This window comes from Myotis nattereri (genome assembly GCF_964212035.1).
Source record: "Myotis nattereri genome assembly, chromosome: 9".
Classification (NCBI taxonomy): Eukaryota; Metazoa; Chordata; class Mammalia; order Chiroptera; family Vespertilionidae; genus Myotis; species Myotis nattereri.
In genome coordinates this window covers 40,945,983-40,966,857 of record NC_138084.1, presented here as the reverse complement: position 1 = coordinate 40,966,857, position 20,875 = coordinate 40,945,983, and the positions used below count along the sequence as shown (strand labels likewise).

General features: G+C 36.6%; 1 protein-coding gene across 1 annotated transcript; it reads right to left on the bottom strand.

The window, feature by feature from the left end:
• Positions 1 to 12,382: 12,382 nt before the first annotated feature.
• On the bottom strand, positions 12,383 to 13,387 carry LOC308525474 (olfactory receptor 52E8-like; the record flags this gene model as incomplete). The annotated part of the gene is made up of 1 exon (XM_081100291.1): positions 12,383 to 13,387. The coding sequence occupies one exon, from the start codon at positions 13,385 to 13,387 to the stop codon at positions 12,383 to 12,385; it is 1,005 nt and encodes a 334-aa protein (XP_080956417.1).
• Between the last annotated feature and the right edge of the window lie 7,488 nt (positions 13,388 to 20,875).

Here is a 20,875-nt window from a genome sequence, read left to right as displayed (position 1 = left end):
AGTCATTTTTAAACATAATTTTGTAGCTGATTTTTGAGTACTCTTAAGTATGGATACTCATTTCTTAGTCCATTACATGTCCTAATACTGTCACAGAACCAAACCTGAGGAGCCATGAATGCTTTCCTACTGTGATGCTTTTTACAGACACACCTGTCTTCTGCATAAAAGTCTTCAAAACCTGAGGTTTGCCTCATGCCTGTACTAAGTTTCCCCCTTTTCTATGAAACATTTCCAACTTATATATCTACTTATTTTTAGCTCAGTTTTTTAAAAATGTTAATTTACTACCTCTTCTGTATATTTCCCTATGTACCTAGTTCTTAACTTTTATTTTGTGTCTGAAGATCCTAAACATTAATGAGATGCATGTACTTGGTATCTCTTTTGATTTATACATAATTAGTGTGATTTCAGTTCATTTTTTTTTTTCAAACTAAAGAAGGAAAGTAATACTTAGTGATCCTAATATGAAAAGGACATCATCTGGAATCTTTGTAGATGTTAATTTTTAGGTGAAAAAATAATGCAACTAAATGACCGTTTTATAATCATTTACTTTGAGTTATTATGATATTTGATTGAGAGTAAATAAAGTTCAATAATTCTTGAAAATTTTCAGCTATCATAAGTAATGCTATCACTTCTGTCTTTCCCCCCCACCCCCTTGCATGTGATCATATTTATTTCTATCATAGGCTTTTTTTATGTTCTTCTATTAAAGGAATTTATTTCCAAATAAATAAATAAATAAATACATTTATTTCCATAATAAGGTTTAATTTGTCTTATTCACACTTATTATATTCCCCCCCCACCCCAGTTTTCTCAAGTGTGAAGTGGAGAAAACAAAAAAGTTGTTGGGAAGATTAAGTTAATTAATACATGTTAACAAGTTAGTACACTATCTTTCACAGAGTAATTTAAGAAATTAAGTATTGGGCTCTGGTCATTATTCCATACATAATGTGACTCCAATAAAACATTTAAGCATGATGTGATCAAATTAGCATTTAGTATAAAAAATAAACCATCCTTTTCACCAGGTACTCCTTCCATGCCCTCCATGAGATAATGCCAAACTTTTAATTATTCTCTAGAAACAACATGCTCTTTGTGAAATTGTGCCCTTTTTCACATAATTTTATGATTGTAATTTTCCTCTCCCTCCCTTATAATCTCTTCCCTTTTCAAACTACAGCTTTCTTGAGTATCTCGGTCAAAAGAATCTCCTCTATGACTCTGCTGAATTAACTTAGACAAAAATATGCAGGATAATTTTCTGTGCATCTTTATATGTTTTCTTACATTTGATTGTGATAGACCTTATCAAATAGTAAATTATTTAATGTTTAATAATTATTTAATAATTATTTAAATAATTTAGGAGTCATTATATATTGTTATGACTCCTGTTTTTCTTATAAGATTAAATTCTCCTCAGTCTAGAAACTGTAGCATAGGTAGGTATTAGCATAACCTAGCCCAAAGACTGGCATTGGATGATGTTTCACAAGAGTACTCTTTGCCACTTCTGTCTATCTATAATAATAAAAGTGTAATATGCTAATTAGACCGGACAGCTGAACGACCTTCCGGACTACCTTCCAGATGAAGCCGGGGCTGCAAGGGCCAAGGGCAGCCACCACAGCTGCGAGGGCCAAGCAAACCCCTTGCACTAATTTCGTGCATCGGGCCTCTAGTAGTGAAATAAAAGAGTTTCTTCTCCTTGGTAGAACTTTGTTTCTGCTTTGCTCTGCTATGATTGTAAGATAGGAGTCTAGGCATAGAGACTGAGGTAGGTTTCAAGTCAATTACTGCTTTATCTGTGGGCTTAAAGATCTTGATTGCCTAGATCTCCACTTCCAGAGAAATATAAAGCTATTCAAATGTCTCTGTTGGCTCCCAAAACCTTTTAAAATTAACATATTCCTTCAGAGAAGACCTAGGTATATGTACACACATATGGCTAAACAGGCAAACAAACATATTTTAGTACATTTCACGTTTTCTTATTGTTACCATATATTATAGAATAATATATCCAGAGCCAAGCACACAGGGGCTCTTTCTAATACTATATAAAGGCTCCTCCAAGCACACCATATTAATGCTCAGGTAAGTGCATTCCCAAATGAACAAATTTATTTAAATAAGCTGATATTTAAATGCACAAACAAAGCACTCGGTTTTACTTATCAGAACATACCTTGATTACTTTCAGAATTATTGATCTGGGTACGGAAGAGCTAGAAAGAGATATCAATCCTCATTTAGAAAATCCATTCAGGAGAAATTTTTATGCCCCATGAAATTTAGTCTGAAAATCTTTCTCTACTTTCTCATCTCTCTTATCTAGTATAGCTCAACTAGTTTGAAGATAAACTACATCAAAAATAATGGCTGGCTATGGGTTGTCCTCTGATTGCCTTATTAAACAGAGATTTTTTCACCTTAGTCCTAAATTTTCTTCCTCCCACAAGTGTTGCTTAATCAGTTTAATGCTGAGTGGAAAGAAATGTATTCTTGGATCACAGCTTTCTCTGACTCTAAAGCCTTTCTTAGTCAAACAGCTTTAAAGTTATTTTAATTCTAATTTAGAGTATCTGTGACCCAATGATCCCTATACTTTAGCTCGTCAACAAGTAGCTACATTTACAACAGTTATGGGGGGAAAAGGCCCTTTTCAGCTTCTTACCATATTGTATGTCTACAGTATTTATTCGCTTTTAAAAATATATTTTTATTGATTTCAGAGAGGAAGAGAGAGATAGAAACATTAATGATAAGAGAGAATCACTAATTGGCTGCCTCCTGCACACCCCACACTGAGGATCAAGCCTGGCATGTGCTCTGACCAGGAATTGAACCGTAACCTCCTGGTTCATAGATTGTTGCTCAACCATTGAGCCACACTGGCCAGGCTACAGTACTTATTTTTAACTTTACTAAGGGTGTACAAAGAGGTACACATTATTTACTTTTTTGAGAATCTTATAATTCTATAAATGTAGATGTTTGAATGTAGCCCTTCCCTCTCTTTTCCTGTCTTGCATATGTACCAACTCACCCAAATTAAAAGCTGAGATTCATCCAGAGAGCCAGTTTCTATAAGAAGTAGTTGCTAGGAAGTATGCACAGTGAACAAGAGCTAGGTTTTACTCTGCTCCCAATCACACTGCATTAAAGGAGGTAGGTGGCAGGGGACTCAGTGGCCCTCTGGGATATGGGGTCTTTTCCCAAACTACAAGACTTAAATTACATTCAGGTAGAGTAATTGTTATTAGCTATCCCTTAAGATAATAAATAAGGACATTATTATTTCCCAAAGGTCTGCTGAGTGCTTTGATATGAAATGTATTTGCTTAATATATCAGCAAAATATTATAAAACCATAGAATAAAGGGAAAGGATAATGTTTATGTACTGTGAGGTCATCATGTTCTATGCCCTAGGCTTAAAGCTTAACATCCATTTCTCACTGATCTGCACAGCTGACTTTGGAAAAATAAATACCACTGAACAGATGAGAAAATAAAGATACTAATAGATTAAATAATTCATATACAATTTTACACTAATAACAGTGACGCCAGGGTCTGAATCTGGATATCCTTTGTTCCACATTTCATATACTTAACCACTACATCACCAAGATTAAAAAATAAGATATGTCCGAATTAAAGTCTCTATTCTTTCTTATACATAGTGGTAACCTTCATGGATTATAATTGCAATATCCAAAATGACCAGTAAGTATCTTTATAACCTGGTCCCTGTAACCCTTTTGGCATCACTTTCTGCTACACGGCTCATTTTTTTTAGTTCCCTTGAGTCTCAACCAGTTTATACTTTTTTTTTTTTTTACTACCTTTCAGATTCTGTGTCATGTTCTTGCTTCAGCTTTTAATGCTCTTCACATCTCTCTTATGTAAGACTTCTCATTTCCTAGTCATTTTAAGGTTACAGATGGAATGTCACTGCCTCAAGGATAACTTTGTTTTTACTTTAAATTGCGCTTATGTGTTACATTTCTACTACACTTTGTATTTCTCCATTCTCTCATATTGGCAAATATTTACTAAATGACTATGATGACAATCTAGTGCTTAGTATGCAGTCACACAGGTTGCAATGAATATAAACCTGGGGATATAAAATTCATAGACTATGACATAAATGGTGTCCTCTGGATTTATGGCATAGAAATAATCTCTGTCGTGCACCCTTGTGATGCCGAATACCATGCTTCACACTAAGCAGCCACTTTTCAAAAATTTGAAGGAGGAAAGGAAAGGAAAGGATCATTCGAAATATCTTAGGAGAATTCTAGGATAACATTCTTTCAGGAAAATAGTTGCAACATTATCACTGTAATTGTAATAAACATCATAATGACAAACATTCATCAAGTGCTTATGATATATCAGAAATTTTGCTAAAATCTTCATAAGTGTTATCTACGTTTATATATAAAGGGATATATATATATATATTCCCTTTATATCTCACTTTACATTCTCTCTCTCTCTCACACACACACACTGACACCAGGGATTTTGCTTACTTATTCATAAATATTACTGTCTTTATATTCACAGAGGCAGACACACACACACACACACACACACACACACACACACACACAACCTTAATAAAAAATTGCCATTGTTTCCGCTGTTTTATACCTGATAATCTGTCTTCAAATCTGATTAAACATTGCATCTTCGAATTTTAGTTGCTGGTTCATATTATCCTGAGGTTGTTTTTATCTCAGTTCTTCACGATGTCAATAATATAGTTTTTTAATTCCTTATTCTCCTCTTCTCAAAGATCTTATTTTCTTTCCTACTGCAGGTAGTATCTCCCATTCCACACCTTATAGTTTATTAATAATAAACCAGAATCCCTCCATAAGCACAAATTAAGTAATGCACTTTTCACCTACTGCCTCATAACTTTCCAGCTTATTCTGTCCTATCCTTCAACAATCCATTGTTATTGCTCATCCTCAGATCATCACTTCCTGATTTACCTGGTGTAATCGCCAAGGCCAGACTTACATGTGTCCTAAACTCTTTTTTCTTTCTTATAATAGTGCCCTGTTGAGTATAATCATCTTTATCAGTTTTACTCTGAATATACATATATGTGCTCTGAAACAAAAACATATACGAGATAACCTCACATTAAATAATAAGCGGATCAATCTCCTCCCTCCCTGCTTTACCTTAGTATTTAGTCTAGGGCAGTGGTCAGCAAACTGCGGCCCCTTGAGTGTGGCTTTTCCACAAAATACCACGTGTGGGCACCCACGTACAGTGCGATTGACACTTCGTGGCCACGCTCAAGGGGCCAAAGGGCTGCATTTGGCTCGCGAGCTGCAGTTTGCCGACCACTGGTCTAGGGTAAGTACTAGAGCCTTCTTACTCCAGCTCTTTGGTATGTAAATGCAGTCTTTCCAGGAGCCATATAGCCAGAGTTTCCTGAAGTTATTTAAGGTCCACAGAAATCTCCAGGTTCTTAGACCTTCTTTCTTCTTTGAAATGTAAACACAGAAAACTTTTGCAGCTCTAGTCTTCTTGGCACGTTGTGGGGGGGGGGGGGGGGGGAACTTACATAGTGATCTATTATTGGTTATAACATTTTCCTTGGTTATAACATTTTAAAACCTGAGATGATAATAGAAAGTTTCCCTTATCCTTTCAGATTAGAACACTTTAATAAGCAAATGGCAACAAATATAAATCTCATAGTATGTGACATTGTAGAGATTTCAAGGCTGATCGAGAAAAAAAATATATGATTATGAATGGCAGTAGCCCAAAGCTTTATTTGAGTGATGTCTTTGCAGCGGTTCTCAACCTGTGGGTCGCGACCCCTTTGGGGGTCAAACGACCCTTTCACAGGGGTCGCCTAAGACCATCGGAAAACATATATATAATTACATATTGTTTTTGTGATTAATCATTATGCTTTAATTATGTTCAATTTGTAACAATGAAAATACATCCTGTATATCAGATATTTACATTATGATTTATAACAGTAGCAAAATTACAGTTATGAAGTAGCAATGAAAATAATTTTATGGTTGGGGGTCACCACAACATGAGGAACTGTATTAAAGGGGTGCGGCATTAGGAAGGTTGAGAACCACTGTTTTATAGGCTTATTGATGAGCTGGGAAATGAGGGGAGAAGTCCCTCATAGCATGAGACTGCCCAGAGGTTATAAGATGGGGCCACCATCCATAAAAGAGGAAGACAAGGAAACTCCCAGGAAAAAGGGCATCAGAAGGAGGCTTTCTTGTCTAAGTCATGTCACTTGGCAGCATTGGTAGGGAGTCTCTGAGTCAGAGAGACCCATACACAGAGACCATCTTTGGCTCACTGATATAACAGACCACTTCATGCCTGTACACCTGTGCTACCAAACATGGCTAGAGAAAAATATCTTCTACAATCAAGCCCTTGGTACATTAGAAAGATTATAAACCATGACCAAGTGGGATTTATTCCGGGGATGCAAGGATGGTTCAATATTCGCAAATCAATAAACATGATACATCACATAAACAAACTGAGAGATAAAAATCACGTAGTGATATCAATTGATGCAGAAAAAGCATTTGACAAAATCCAACACCCTATCTTGATAAAAACCCTTGTCAAAGTGGGAATAGAGGGAGCATGCCTCAACATAACAAAAGCCTTATATGACAAACCTACAGCCAACATCACACTCAATGGGCAAAATCTAAAACCATTTCACCTAAGGACAGGATCAAGATAGGGATGCCCACCCTCACCACTCCTGTTCAACATGGTACTGGAAGTGCTAGCCATAGCAATTAGACAAGAAGAAGAAATAAAAGGCATCCAAATTGAAAAAGACCTAAAACTGTCATTATTTGCAGATGACATAATACTGTACATAGAAAACCTTAAAGACTCTATCAAAAATAATTAGACTTAATAAATGAATTCAGCAATGTAGAAGAATACAAAATTAACACCCAGAAATCTATGGCATTTTTATACACCAATAATGAACTTACAGAAAGAGAGATTTAAAAAAAAAAAAAAGCAATCCCACTTACCATCACATCAAAAAAAGTAAGATATCTAGGAACAAACTTAATGAAGGAGGTAAAAGATCTCTACTCAGAAAACTATAGGATGTTGAAAAAAAGACATAGAGGAAGAAATAAACAAATAGAAGAATATACCATGTTCATGGATTGGTAGAATCAACATCATTAAAATGTCCATACTACCCAAAGCAATCTATAGATTCAAGGAACTCCCCATTAAAATACCAATAGCATATTTCACAGACCTAGAAAAAACTCTCCAAAAATTCATCTGGAATAAAAAAAAGACCCCGAATAGCCACAGCAATCCTGAGAAAGAAGAACAAAGTAAGAGGAATCACAATAAAAAAAAAATGAAAGTAGACCACCAACTTACACCATACACACACATGAAAAAAAGACCTCAAAATGAATAAAGGACTTAAATGTAAGACGGGAAACCATAAAAATCTTAGAGAAATCCACAGGTAGCAAAATATCAGATATCTCATAGCAATATCTTTACCAATACAGTTCCTAGGGCAATGGAAACTAAGAATAAAATAAACCAATGGGACTACATCAAAATAAAAAGCTCTGCACAGCAAAAGAAATCATCAACAAAACAAGAAAGCCCACTGCATGGGAGAATATATTTGCCAATGTTATCTCCTATAAGGGTTTAATCTCCAAAATTTATAGGGAACTCATACAACTTAACAAAAGGAAGATAAATAATCAAATAAAAAGATGGGCAAAGGACCTAAATAGACACTTTTGGAAAGAGAGTATACAGAAGACCAACAGACATATGAAAACATGCGCAGAGTCATTAATCATCTGAGGGATACAAATCAAAATGACAATGAGGTACCATCTCACACTTGTCAGAATGGCTATCACCAGCAAATCAACAAACAACAAGTGCTGGCAAGGATGTGGATAAAAAGGAACCCTCATTCACTGCTGGTGGGAATTCGGATTGGTGCAGCCACTGTGGAGAACAGTATGGAGTTTCCTCAAAAAATTAAAAATGGAACTCCCATTTGACTCAATAATTCCAATTCTAGGAATATATCCCAAGAAATCAGAAACACCAATCAGAAAAGATATATGCACCCCTATCTTCATAGCACCACAATTTACAATAGCTAAGATTAGGAAACTGCCTAAGTGCCCATCAGCAGATGAGTGGATTTAAAAACTGTGGTACATCTACACAATGGAATACTATGCTGCTGTAAAAAAGAAGGAACTTCTACTATTCACAACAGCATGGATGGACCTGGAGAGCATTATGCTAAGTGAAATAAGCCAGGTGGAGAAGGATAAATATCCCATGATCTCACTCACTTGTAGAATATAATGAACAACATAAACTGATGAAGGCAGTGGAGGGTGGGAGTGGGGGGTGTAGAGATCAACCAAAGGACTTGTATGCCTGTATATAAGCATAACCAATGGACACAGATACTAGGGGGGTGAAGGCATGTGCTGGGGGTGGGGTAGAGTGATCAGGGAGAGGCCAATGGGGGAAAAAAGAAACATATGTAATACTTCAATCAATAATAAATAAAATTATTTCATATATTCTTTCAACCCAAATCTCTGTCACTCTTCCCCATCCCTATTCTCAGATGATGACCTAGATTCAAATTTCACTGAGAAAAAAGAATCAAGAGAAGATCCCATCAGCAGACCTATCCATCCATCTGCCTCTAAACTCATATATTACTACTGATTTCCTGCTACTATGAATGAGCTGTATTTGTTCTAACAAAAGCCAACTTATCCATTAAAGCGATACAACCTACCCTGTCTTGAAACTCAAATATTTTGGTATGGCAATTTTGCATTCCTTCTCATGGGTAATCATCGTTGTCTTCCTGTTGTATTATTTCTATTGTCATGTGATAAGCTATTATTAAACCCATCTAAAACAATGATATAATCAATTATTTTTACAAAAGAAAATTATGATCCACATATCTGCTAGCTTGATCCACATATCTGCTAGCTATTGCCTTATTGATCTTACTCACTTTATAGCAATACCCCTGAAACAGTTGTCTATAGTCACCCTCCCCAATTTTACTCTTTCCATAATTTTAAAAATTTATTGCAACCAAGGCTCTGTCCACATATGACAAAAGACACAATGATTTTTTAAAATGTTTTTATTGATTTCAGATAGAGGAAAGGAGATGGGGAGAGAGATGGAAACATCAATGATGTGAGAGAATCATTGATCAACTGCCTCCTGCACGTCCCCTACTGGAGATTGAGCCCGCAACCCGGGCATATGCCCTGTCCAGGAATAGAACCAATGACTTCTTGGTTCCTGGGTTGATGCTTAATTGCTGAGCCACACCCAGCTGGGTGACACAATGATTTTATAACATCTATAATGTTGCTATGTAGCTCCTTCCATGCAACCAGTTTCTATGGTTATCAAATATTTGATTATCTTAAGTGTTTTCATGTGTTGTGTGTTTTCTTTTTTCATCATCATTTACTTTCTTTTCCTATCTTTGGTTATAAGTTTATACATTTCCTCCAAATTCTTGAGATGTGTGTTTAGCTCAATTATTTATAGCCAATATTCTTCTCTGTCACATATATTTAAATCTATGTTTTCAATCTAACCTCAACTTGAACTACATCTCACAGGATAATTATTTCATCTTATTGTGTTTTTAATTCCCTTTGATTAATTGGAAATTCAAAAATGTAATCTTTAAATTTTGAAATAAATGGAACACTTTCACATCACTGTTTTTTTCATTTTTTGTTTAATCTTATTGTAGTAAAATAACAGAGATTATAGGATTTCAATCTGTTGATCTTTGTTGAGTCTGTGACACAATACATGGTCAATTTCTGGAAATGTCTTATGTGTGCTTGAAAAGATAAAATACAGCCTTTGTTGTGATATAAAATGATTTCTATATCCTTTAATCATGTTGTTCAAATCTTCTTTATCTCTATTAATATTTTGCTTCATAATTTAATGAGTTTTTTAAATCTTAAACTATGATTAAATTTGTCTACTTTTTCTTATAATTATTTTTCTATCAGAGATTGAATAAACAAATGGAAAGTGGCCAGACCTTATATGACAATGAAGTGTGTTCTACATGGGAAGCCTAGAAGCCCTACCCACAACCTCTTCAGCAATTAATCCAAAATACTCAGAACTTGATCAACAACTGCCAACTCCCTAGTTGTGTTGGTCTCTATGACCAACTAGAGGCAGCCAAATAGGTTTCCTAAGCCAAGCACAGAAGAAGCCTACTTCTAATTAACCCACTTCCAGTTTTGATATGCTGACAACCTCCATTCAGAGCATACCTCAAACCTTCCCTTGCATTCCTTATAAAATTTTCCTACCACTCTGACAGCCTTTGAATCTTTGCAAAAGGCAAACAATGATAGTTAATACTGTGGTTAAGCAAGTTCTGAATGAATCATTTCTGTTTAATTTGTTTATTCCACAATAGTATGAATTTTTTAACTGTGGCCTAATGCCAAAACTACTTGAGTTACCATCAAAAGTAGTGTAATAAGAAAATGCTATAATTGTATTATATACTCATAACATCTAATCCTACATGATATTCTATATAAATATGAGTTATTCAACTTCAAAAAAAGAAGAAAAATGGACGATATCACAGTCAACAGTGGCTAGATGATAAATTATGAGGAAATACTAAAACAAACTGTTTCTCTATTATACAATACTAGAGGCCCAGTGCATGGATTTGTTTACCTGTTGCATCCCTTGGCCTGGCCTGCAGCTCTCTGACTCCTCTCAGGGGTCCCAGATTGTGAGAGGGCCCAGGCCAGGTCGAAGGACTCCACTAGTGCATAATCAGGGCCAGGGAGGGACCATGGGAGGGCTCCAGGGCATGTCTGACCTGTCTCGCCTAGTCCTGATCGGCTGGACACCAGCAGCAAGGTAAACTACTGGTCGAAGTGTCTGTCCCCTGGTGGTCAGTGTGCATCATAGCTACCAGTTGAATAGTCAAATGGCTGGACGGTTGCTTAGCCTTTTATATATATATATAGACTAGAGGCCCAGTGTGTGAAATTCATGCACTGGAAGGGGATGGTTCCTCAGGCCGGCCTGCGCCCTTTTGCAGTCTGGGACCCCTCAGGGGATATCTGAATGAGGCCAGCTGTTGGACATCCTTAGCACTGCCCCAGAGGTGGGAGAGGCTCCTGCCACCACCGCTGCGCTCTCTAGCCGTGAGCCCAGCTTCTGGCTGAGCAGCACTCCCCCTGTGTGCGCACACTGACCACCAGGGGGTAGCTTCTGCATTAAGTGTCTGCCCCCTGGTGGTCAGTGCAAGTCATAGCAACCGGTCATTCCACCGATCAGTCAATTTGCATATTAGCCTTTTATTATATAGGATAGGTTGAGAGATGATCAAAGAATGGGAGAGGGAGCTATAGATATTTTTAAAGAATCAACTTGAACCACAATGAAGAAATGGAAAAAGGAAAAACAATAGAACAATTCTGGATATCATTAAGTCTTCTGTGGGGTGTTTGTGAGAACTGTTATTATTTAGAAATGTTAAAATGATTCTAGCTATATATAATAAAATAATATGTCACAAGAAATTGCAGGATGGCCTCTGGGAGGCATATTATCTCAACTTCCAAGGTTATAGATTAAAATGCTTTTAATTTTATTGTCTAGGAGAGGTAGACAACCCCATTAATTAAGTCCTACAAATGTATCAGTGAAAGTCAGAGATAATGAGTCAATAACACACCTCTGATAAAGCTAATAAGACAAAACAGAATAGACTGGGAGCAAACATAGCAAATATGATCACATAATATGGAGATATTGCATTATCAGGCAAATATATATTTTTAGTAGAACAGAATCTAGTCAATGCTTACTAATACAGACAGTCCTAGGATTACATTGGACTCCACATACTTCATTTAGTGGTTACGTGGCCATCTCCAATTTATTTATTAAAAAAAAAAAAGTTCCATCATTTTGACGTATGTACATATGTGCTTTATGTTTTTCAGTATTTATTTACCACAAGTAAAGGTCCGGAATTGTTATCTTTCTTTTAAATTTTTTTTACTGTTTCACTTCATTACTGCTGTGTATGTGCTCCAAGTGAGTGACTTAAGTGCTTATGTAGGTGGACTCCGACTTATGTGGAAAATCGCATTACGTCGTGCTGTAGGAATGGATCTCCGACGTAACCCTAGGACCTATTGTACTTTACAGATTACAAATAGGAAATGTAGGGATTCAGCCTTCTATAAAGAGGGTTAATGTCTTCCCCCCTCCCCCATAAGTCTTAAAAAAGTGTTAAGGAAAGAGTTAGGTGTTTTATAATTTGTGAGAGTCCAAACTTGAAGAAATCGGTCTCTGATCCTCTTGGTTCTTATGCAATAGATCATTGGGTTCACCATAGGTGGGATAAGCAGGTAGATATTAGCCACTAATATATGAATGTGAGGAGCCACATTGTGTCCAAATCGGTGAGTAAAAAAAGAAAAAAAGGCTGGAGTATAGGCTACTAAGATTACACACACATGGGATCCACAGGTGCCCAAGCTCTTGAGTCGAGCAGCCTTGGATGGAAGATGGAAAACAGTGTAAAGGATGACAATATAGGAACATAGAATTAATATGAAATCTAAACCTCCAGTAAGGAAGGCAGCAGTTAGGCTATATATTCTGTAGATCCTGGTCTCTGAACAGGCAAGCTTGATCAAAGCCATAAATTCACAGTATGTGTGAGGGATGATATTAGTTCTGCAATAAGAAAGCCACCGAAGCATGAAGGGTTGAGGACTGAAAAGCAAAGCCCCACGGAAGACAATAGTCAGCCCTGAGTTCTTGATGACTCTGTGTGTCAGGATAGTAGAATGTCTCAGAGGATTGCAGATTGCCACATACCGGTCAAAGGCCATGGCCAACATAAACCCTGAGGCCATGCTGCATAGTGAATGAATGAGAAATACTTGTACAAGGCAAGCTTCAAAATAGATCTTCCTGTCATGGAACCAAAAAATGCTGAGGATTTTGGGCAGAGCCGTAGTGGAGATGATCAAGTCAGCCACAGAGAGCATACAGAAGAAGAAGTACATGGGCTCATGCAAGTTGGAATCTATTCTAATAATAAATAGATTAGATAAATTTACCAGGAGAGCACTTAGGTAAACTAGAAAGTAGGGCACTGATAGCCAAGTGTGGATGGATTCCATCCCTGGAATCCCAAGGAGAAGAAAGATACTGGGATGAAAATTGGTATTATTTGTCAATGACATGATGAAAACTTCTGGCTGCGTTCAGTTGTGTAGATTCTTTCGTATTTACTTGTCCACTTAGTTAATTCTGCCTTTATTTATTAATTTATATGAAATACTTGACAACATTTTATACCCTAAGGATAAAATGATAAATAGGACCCAATACCTAACTTTTGATATTAACATTCTAGTAGGAGAGAAATTGGTATAAATCAATGATTAAATTCCCATGTGATAAATGCAGTGAAGTTATATGAAAAAGCAGTTTTATTAGCCAGTAGATATGGATATTTATTCCACTTGTATGTGTCAGAGGATTCATAGATAAGATGCTTAGTTTGGGTTCTGAAGCATTCTGAACCTTTAAAATAAAGAGAAAATTGTAAGCTAAATCAAGTTTACAATGAAAAACTGTAACCTTAACTTTATTACCCTGGTTTAAAATTAATTTGCCCAGAGCTATTTGTGAAATATATTTAAATGGAATGACATTGTAGAATGAAAAGAACAAAAGATTATTTCCTAAATTTCACTTGACTGTCCACTATGCCACATTAATTAGCATGCATTGATATAGAATTTTAATTGCACATATTTTAGGCTCCTTTTCTAAAGAATGAGAGCTATAAGAGTGACAGCAAAAGGTTCTAAATCCAGGCACATTCTGCATCTGTCTCCTCAGACTAAGCAAAAGTCAGGAGCCACCCTCACATGGCTGGTAACTATTTTCAAACCAGGCAATAATTATCCTTTTCCTTCTTCAAACATCTTTTATTTTCTCCAACCTTTCCATCCAACAAGTTTAGACTACAAAGTTTGGGAGGTTGCTGGATTTAACAATGTATAGCTAAGCTATGCTATGCTTACAAGTCCCACTATTAACTCTGAGGACAGTTTATAACCAGATATATAAGAACAATTATAGTGGTACATTGTAAATTACATATATAAATTAAAACAAGAAAAACAACAACAAAATATATAAATTAAAACAAGAAAAAAAAGATGAAAATTAATGTAGTAGAGAGTCTGCAAAAATAAAAATAGCATATTCTATCATTATTATTTTTTTCAATTACAGTTGACATTCAATAGTATATTAGTTTCAGGTGTGTAACATAGTGTTTAGACATTTATATAATTTGCAAAGTGATTCCTGATAAGTCTAGTACCCCCCTGGCACAATACATAGTTAATAATATTATTAACTATATTCCTTACACTTATTTTGATAGAACAAGGAGGTGATTGCACACAAAAAGTCCATCTCTGTTAGAAAATATATAGAAGTTGCACATCTTCTTAGAGGTGTGATCCTCAACACCTACTTCAGGTGTTGGTCAGAGTTTAAAAGAATTGACAGTAGTAAAGCCTAGAGCAGCGGTTCTCAACCTGTGGGTCGCGACTCCTTTGTGGGTCAAACGTCCCTTTCACAGGGGTTGCCTAAGACCATCGGAAAACACATATATAATTACATATTGTTTTTGTGATTAATCACTATGCTTTAATTATGTTCAATTTGTAACAATGAAATTGGGGGTCACCACAACATGAGGAACTGTATTAAAGGGTCGTGGCATTAGGAAGGTTGAGAACCGCTGGCCTAGAGGTTGCCATGGGAGAAGAAATAAACATCACTCAATTTTGGAGTTAGCAATCACTAAGCATAGGAAAATTTTTCTCATTTGAAAATAAACAAAATGAAAGACAAAGAGGTAATCTAAAATTATTTGGTACTGAAATAGGAACTTGGCTCAATGTATACAGGGTGAGGAAAGAGTAGATTTACAGTTGTGACTACTCCAGACACAGAATTTATTCTGTTATTATTTATTAATTACTGTATTATTTTTCGTATGAATAACTATAAGCCTACTTTTGCCTCACCCTGTATAGTTCAAGATTTATTTTAAATAATACCTCTATTTCAGCAAATAAAATAGTTAGAAACCAGATATTAATATGTAAAGAGTAAATCAAGTTCAAACAACATTATAAAATATGAGAACATTTGCCATCTGTATGGCATAATTTCAATTCTGAACTTTGTAGTAAATTAATAGACTGCATTGCTTTTATTATATGTGTCATAAAAATAAATAAACTTTGAATTAAAAATTCTCAAACAGCACAAACAATAATTCCTAGAAAATCAAGAGAAAGGAAATGAAAAAAAGTAGAATTAATAGAATAGTAAAAAAAAGAAAAGAAAAAAAATATTCCATTTAAAAGAGGACCAAACCTGACAAAATTTTATGAATTTTAAGGATAACTATAAAAATAAATTATGCAATTTTAGAAATGCAAAACAGCAAACAATATATTTACTGTGCAATTTCACGGACATTGCCCATTAAGGATTACTTGGCCCATAGTGTAAGCCCAATAGCTCTTCTGTCAGGAGAATTTGTTTTGTACAAAGACTTTCTTTCCACATTCATCAAACCATAGACTCACCATTTTTGGAGTCTTCACTTTCTTCTGGAGACTTAGTGACTGAAGCCTGAGTTCGAAATTCAGATATTCTTAGATTATTTTTGCAGTAGGGTGTAATAAAACACAGGATTCAGACTACCTCGTTTCTATTTGGAACACCATCTTTCAGTCTATTTCTCCAGAAGCCACAAAGACACATACTTGCTTGGAATTCATTCATTTCTGTGCCCTTTTTATTATAGGAACAGGGTTTTCTTCAGTAAAGCACATGCTTCTGCTTCTCACTGCAGCAACAATGATAGGTGCTTCAGACTTGAGGTGTGCAGGTAGCATTCCGAAGAATGCAGAATCAAACAACAGTAAACTCACACAAGCCCTCTCCGCCCAGGTGCTTTTTTCTGTCTCACACCCTGGAGTTCCTCATCCTCAGCTCCTTGATAAATATGATAAATAACCTTGCTTATCTCTGGGTCTCTTTTACAAACACCAAATGCTGATGTGTGTACTTTGCCCGAGGGCTTGACTCAACAGGGCGCCTTTTTCACTGGCATTAATTATCCTTAGAAAACCTCAACTGTATGACATGTCTTTCCCAGAAGCAAGAGCAGATGTGCAGACTCTAAAGCTACTGGGGAAAAAATAAAAATCATAAAACCAATTAATATCTGTGGTTTAAGAAATATTACAGTTGACTCAGACCCTGAATTGAGACAAATAAGTAAAAGGTGTAATAAAATGACTTTATCTTTTCTTTATAGAAGATTCTAATAGTCACCGCATCATTTCCTCATGCCCTACTAGGCACTCATTTTAATCTTCCAATGTCATTCTGTTTTCTGATCCCTTTGGCCTTAAGGTGGTAGCCAAGACCTCCTGCTCCTTCATCTGGTAATGAAGGGAGATACTGAGATGCTTGTGTTAATTTTTTACCTTACCTGCCCTGTAGCAACAGAGCTCCTGGTCTGTTTTTATTTGGTTCACTGCTTTTTTCAGCTAACCTCAATGATATTAATAGTTCTCAAGAAACAGCTTCTCAGGAACCAAGACAATGACTCAGGAGCCCTGGAGAGCTTTTTCCAGGGGGACCTTGACATCTGCCAGAGCAGAAACTCTTGAGCAAAAGAAAGTACCAGTTTTCAGAGTCAATCTCCCACATTTTTATTAGAGATCAAAAAAGAGGGGAAAAAACAAATAATTTCTTCTCTGGAATCTGGTTCATTATAAAATAAAAACTATTTTCATTGGGGACATATGGTTGGTCCAAATTACTCAGTTTATACAGATGTTATTTACTTGAAATTGTTTCCAATTTATAACATTGACTTTACATAATAATTTTGGACTTGGGTGAATATACATAATTTCTAATTTTCTGTGAGAAAATATAATGCAACAAATATCTATTAATGCTATGGTTTTCATAGTTATAATTTTAATGTTATACAATAAATCCTTTATTTTATGTTCTGTAATTCTCTTAATCATTTTCCAGTTCCTAGATATATGTATTTTCATTGTTCCACAGACTAGAAAAATTATGAAGGTCAATTCTTTGTGCAACTGTGACAGAAATGTAATAGAAGTAAAGAAAATCCCCACAAACTATGCATATTTATTACTCTGAATATCATCCTGCAAAGAAACTTTATGACCACCATGCACATAGAATTTTTTTACATTCCTGCACTTATCCATTAAATCAATTCTTTTCTACTCACTAGGTAATAGGTAATATTCTAGAGATTGGGAATGTAACAAACAAAGCAGAGAAGTTCCATTATGTTAGGAATATTTGTTGTAGTGGGAAAATTCACCAATAAGCTGATTTTAAAAACAGTATTTTAGGAAATAGAAAAGATCTTTGATGGAGGAAAGAAGTGGAGGTGATGGAGACTGATTAGAAATAGGAAGAACTTAGAAAAAGGTCAGGGAGACCTTTTGATGGGGTTAATATTTGAAGTGAGACCTAAATGATAATATTTAAAGCAGCCAACTGCTCCTCTTTTTTTTTTTTTATTCTGGGCCAGCTTTAGCTCTGGCTCCAGCTCTGAGGCTTCCGCTGCTGAAAGAAGGTATCTGGTTTGTTTCAGTTCTATAATCGAAACACTGTATAACTCCAGCTCTAAGATCCCGGCCTCGCTAAAAGCAGGTTTCTGGGGTTTTGTTTAGCTTCTATATTCGTTACAATGTTTCTTAAGCTGCAGGCTCAGAGGCCGGCAAAGCAGGCGGGGAGCGTTGGTTTCCCCCGACACTGAAGCAAGCAAGCCTCATGTTAGTTCAAGCTGCCTGGCTGCCGGCCGCCATCTTGGCTGGCAGTTAATTTGCATATCTCGCTGATTAGCCAATGGGAAGGGTAGCGGTCGTACGCCAATTACCATGTTTCTCTCTTATTAGATAGGATAATAGTTTATATTATATGTAATACAATATATATACATATATCCATATTTATATACATACTAGAGGTCAAGTGCATGAATTCATGCACAGGTGGGGTCTGGCTGGGCCAGATCAGGGCTGGGCCTCCCAGGGGGAGGGGCCACAAGAAGTGGGCTGGCCAGCCCCACCACTGATTGGAGTGGGGAGGTCGACTGGGGGTGGGATCGGCCAGGGGGAGAGGCTGCAGGAGGTTGGCCATCTGGCCCCTTCCCTGATTGGAGTGGGGGGCCGCTAAGGGGTGGGGCCATCTGGGGGGAGGGACCATAGGCTGATCTGGGTGGTGGGGATCCATTGGTGGTGGGGTTGGCTGCAGGGAGAGGCCGCAGAAGTTTGGCTGTCAGCGCCCTTGTTCAGGGTAGGGGAGGCCAATTGGGTGGGGCCGGATGTGGGGAGGGGCTGTGGGAGGTTGGCCATTGGCCCCACCCCTGATTGGCTAGTTGACAAGCCACAGTGGGCATCATAGCAACTGGTTGTTCTGTCATTCAGGTCATTACTGTGTTCTGGTTGCTGGTTTTTTGTATATAGAGACTAGAGGCCTGGTGCATGAAATTCATGTATGGGGGGGTCCCCTCAGCCCAGCCTGCACCCTCTCCAATCCAGGACCCCTTGGGCCTAAACTGGCAGTCGGATATCCCCTCACAAACCGGGACTGCTGGCTCCTTGCTGCTCACCTGCCTGCCTGCCTGATTGCCCCTAACTGCCACTCCCCCTGCTAGCCTGATCACCCCTAACTGCCTCTGCCTCCTGGCCAGATTGCCCCTAACTGTCCCCCTGGTGGCTTGGTTGCCCCCAACTGACCCCTTACCACCCTCTGGTCTGGTCGCCCCCAACTGTCCCTCCTGCCACCTGGTTGTTCCACGCAGCCTGCTGTTCAGTTGTTTGGTTGTCCCTCACTAACCCTCCTGCCGGCCTGGTCGTCCCATGCAACCTGCTGTTCAGTAGTCCATCCAGTTGTTTTGGTCATGACGGCCCCTGGCTTTTTATATATTAGGGTGTTAGCTATTTATTATGGAACCAGTGTGACTATCTTTTCTAAAAATATATATTTTATTGATTTCTGAAAAGGGAGAGGGAGAGATAGAAACATCAATGATGAGAGAGAATCATTGATTGGTTATGAATGAAAGCTTGGATGAAGTAGACTGCCTACGAAACTTATTAAACAGCAAGTCATAAAGTTGACTAATTGGATACATAAAATATATTTTGTCAAAATTTTAATAAAACTTTCATTTTTGGAGCATAAGTGCTAGCAATGGTGTATTCAGCATTCATAGGTTAAAAGCATATTTTGTATTTGAAGGTCTTAATTTAAAGATGTTTATAAATAGTTAAATGTTACTAATACAAACAATGTACAACTGATGGTAATGTTTGAATTCTCCTCAAAATGTCCTTTTTTACTATCAATTTTATTTATTACAGTAAATATTATCTAATTTTTATATTCACATAATTTGCTTTATTTTTAGTTGTTATCTCTTTCATCAAGGTTAATGTGCTAAAGGAGAGGGGTAATTAGAAATAGAATCAAGAAATAAGGTAAAGAGGGGTGGGAACAAACATACTTGAGTTAAAACCAGAGAGCAGAAATAGGTACTTGGAAATTCCATATGCCTAAATTTTGAAATAAAAATGTTAAGTGATATGAAATGTGGGCTCATGACAGGTAAAATATTTTCTTCCAAGATAAAAAAAAAATACACCCAACTATTCATTCTTTATGTCAAGATTCATTTCATTATTCTTCATTCATTTCTTTATCATTTATATATTCAATAATAATTAAATGCCTCTTTACATAAAGCATAATGCTGATTCTTACAGGTAATAAACTTTTTGAGGCACAGTTCCAACAGTAGCTAGAATAAGACGTGAGAACATAGTACTTTTTATTTATTTATTTAATTTATTTATTTATTTATTTATTTTTGCTTCAGGAAATAGACCAATTTATTCCAAAAGCACAGGGCAGACACACGGCATAGTACTTATTATTAAGATCTATACAAATGTTGAAAGGTATAAAAGTCTTCCTTTTCCCCTTTGCTTTCATCTTTGAACAAGTATAGACATAGAATCTGGAACCATATGCATTTATAAAGAGAATGATAGAAAGTATTTTCAAGGCATTCACTCTAATTAATTCAACCACTAGACCATGAATGTATTTACATTATATTTATGATCCCCTTTTCATTGTCTGATGCCAAGGAAATAATTTAGCTCTTTTATTAATCAAGAGGAGAAGGGAAAAGGGATTACACTGCAGGAATTATGGAAGATAGGTTTTCAGATGATAAAGTATGTGCCAAGTGCTATAGAATGCAATTAGCAAGAATGTTCCGTGTGGGAAGAGCTAAACTAGGAAAATTGCATGTGCTTATATAAAAGAGCCACATGAATCCAGTGAACATAATCCTGACAATTTGCTATGATTTCTTCTCTTGAGAATTGCTCTGCCACAGTTTCATTCCTATTAAATCAGAATATGAAGGAATATAACTGATTGATACAGGTCTAGCAACCTGACCCAATGTGGGGCAATTTTATTTCTTGTTCCATAATCACTGCAGGTGGGACAGAATAATATCACCAAATCCATTAGAGAAGTCCATGCTTTCCTGCTGT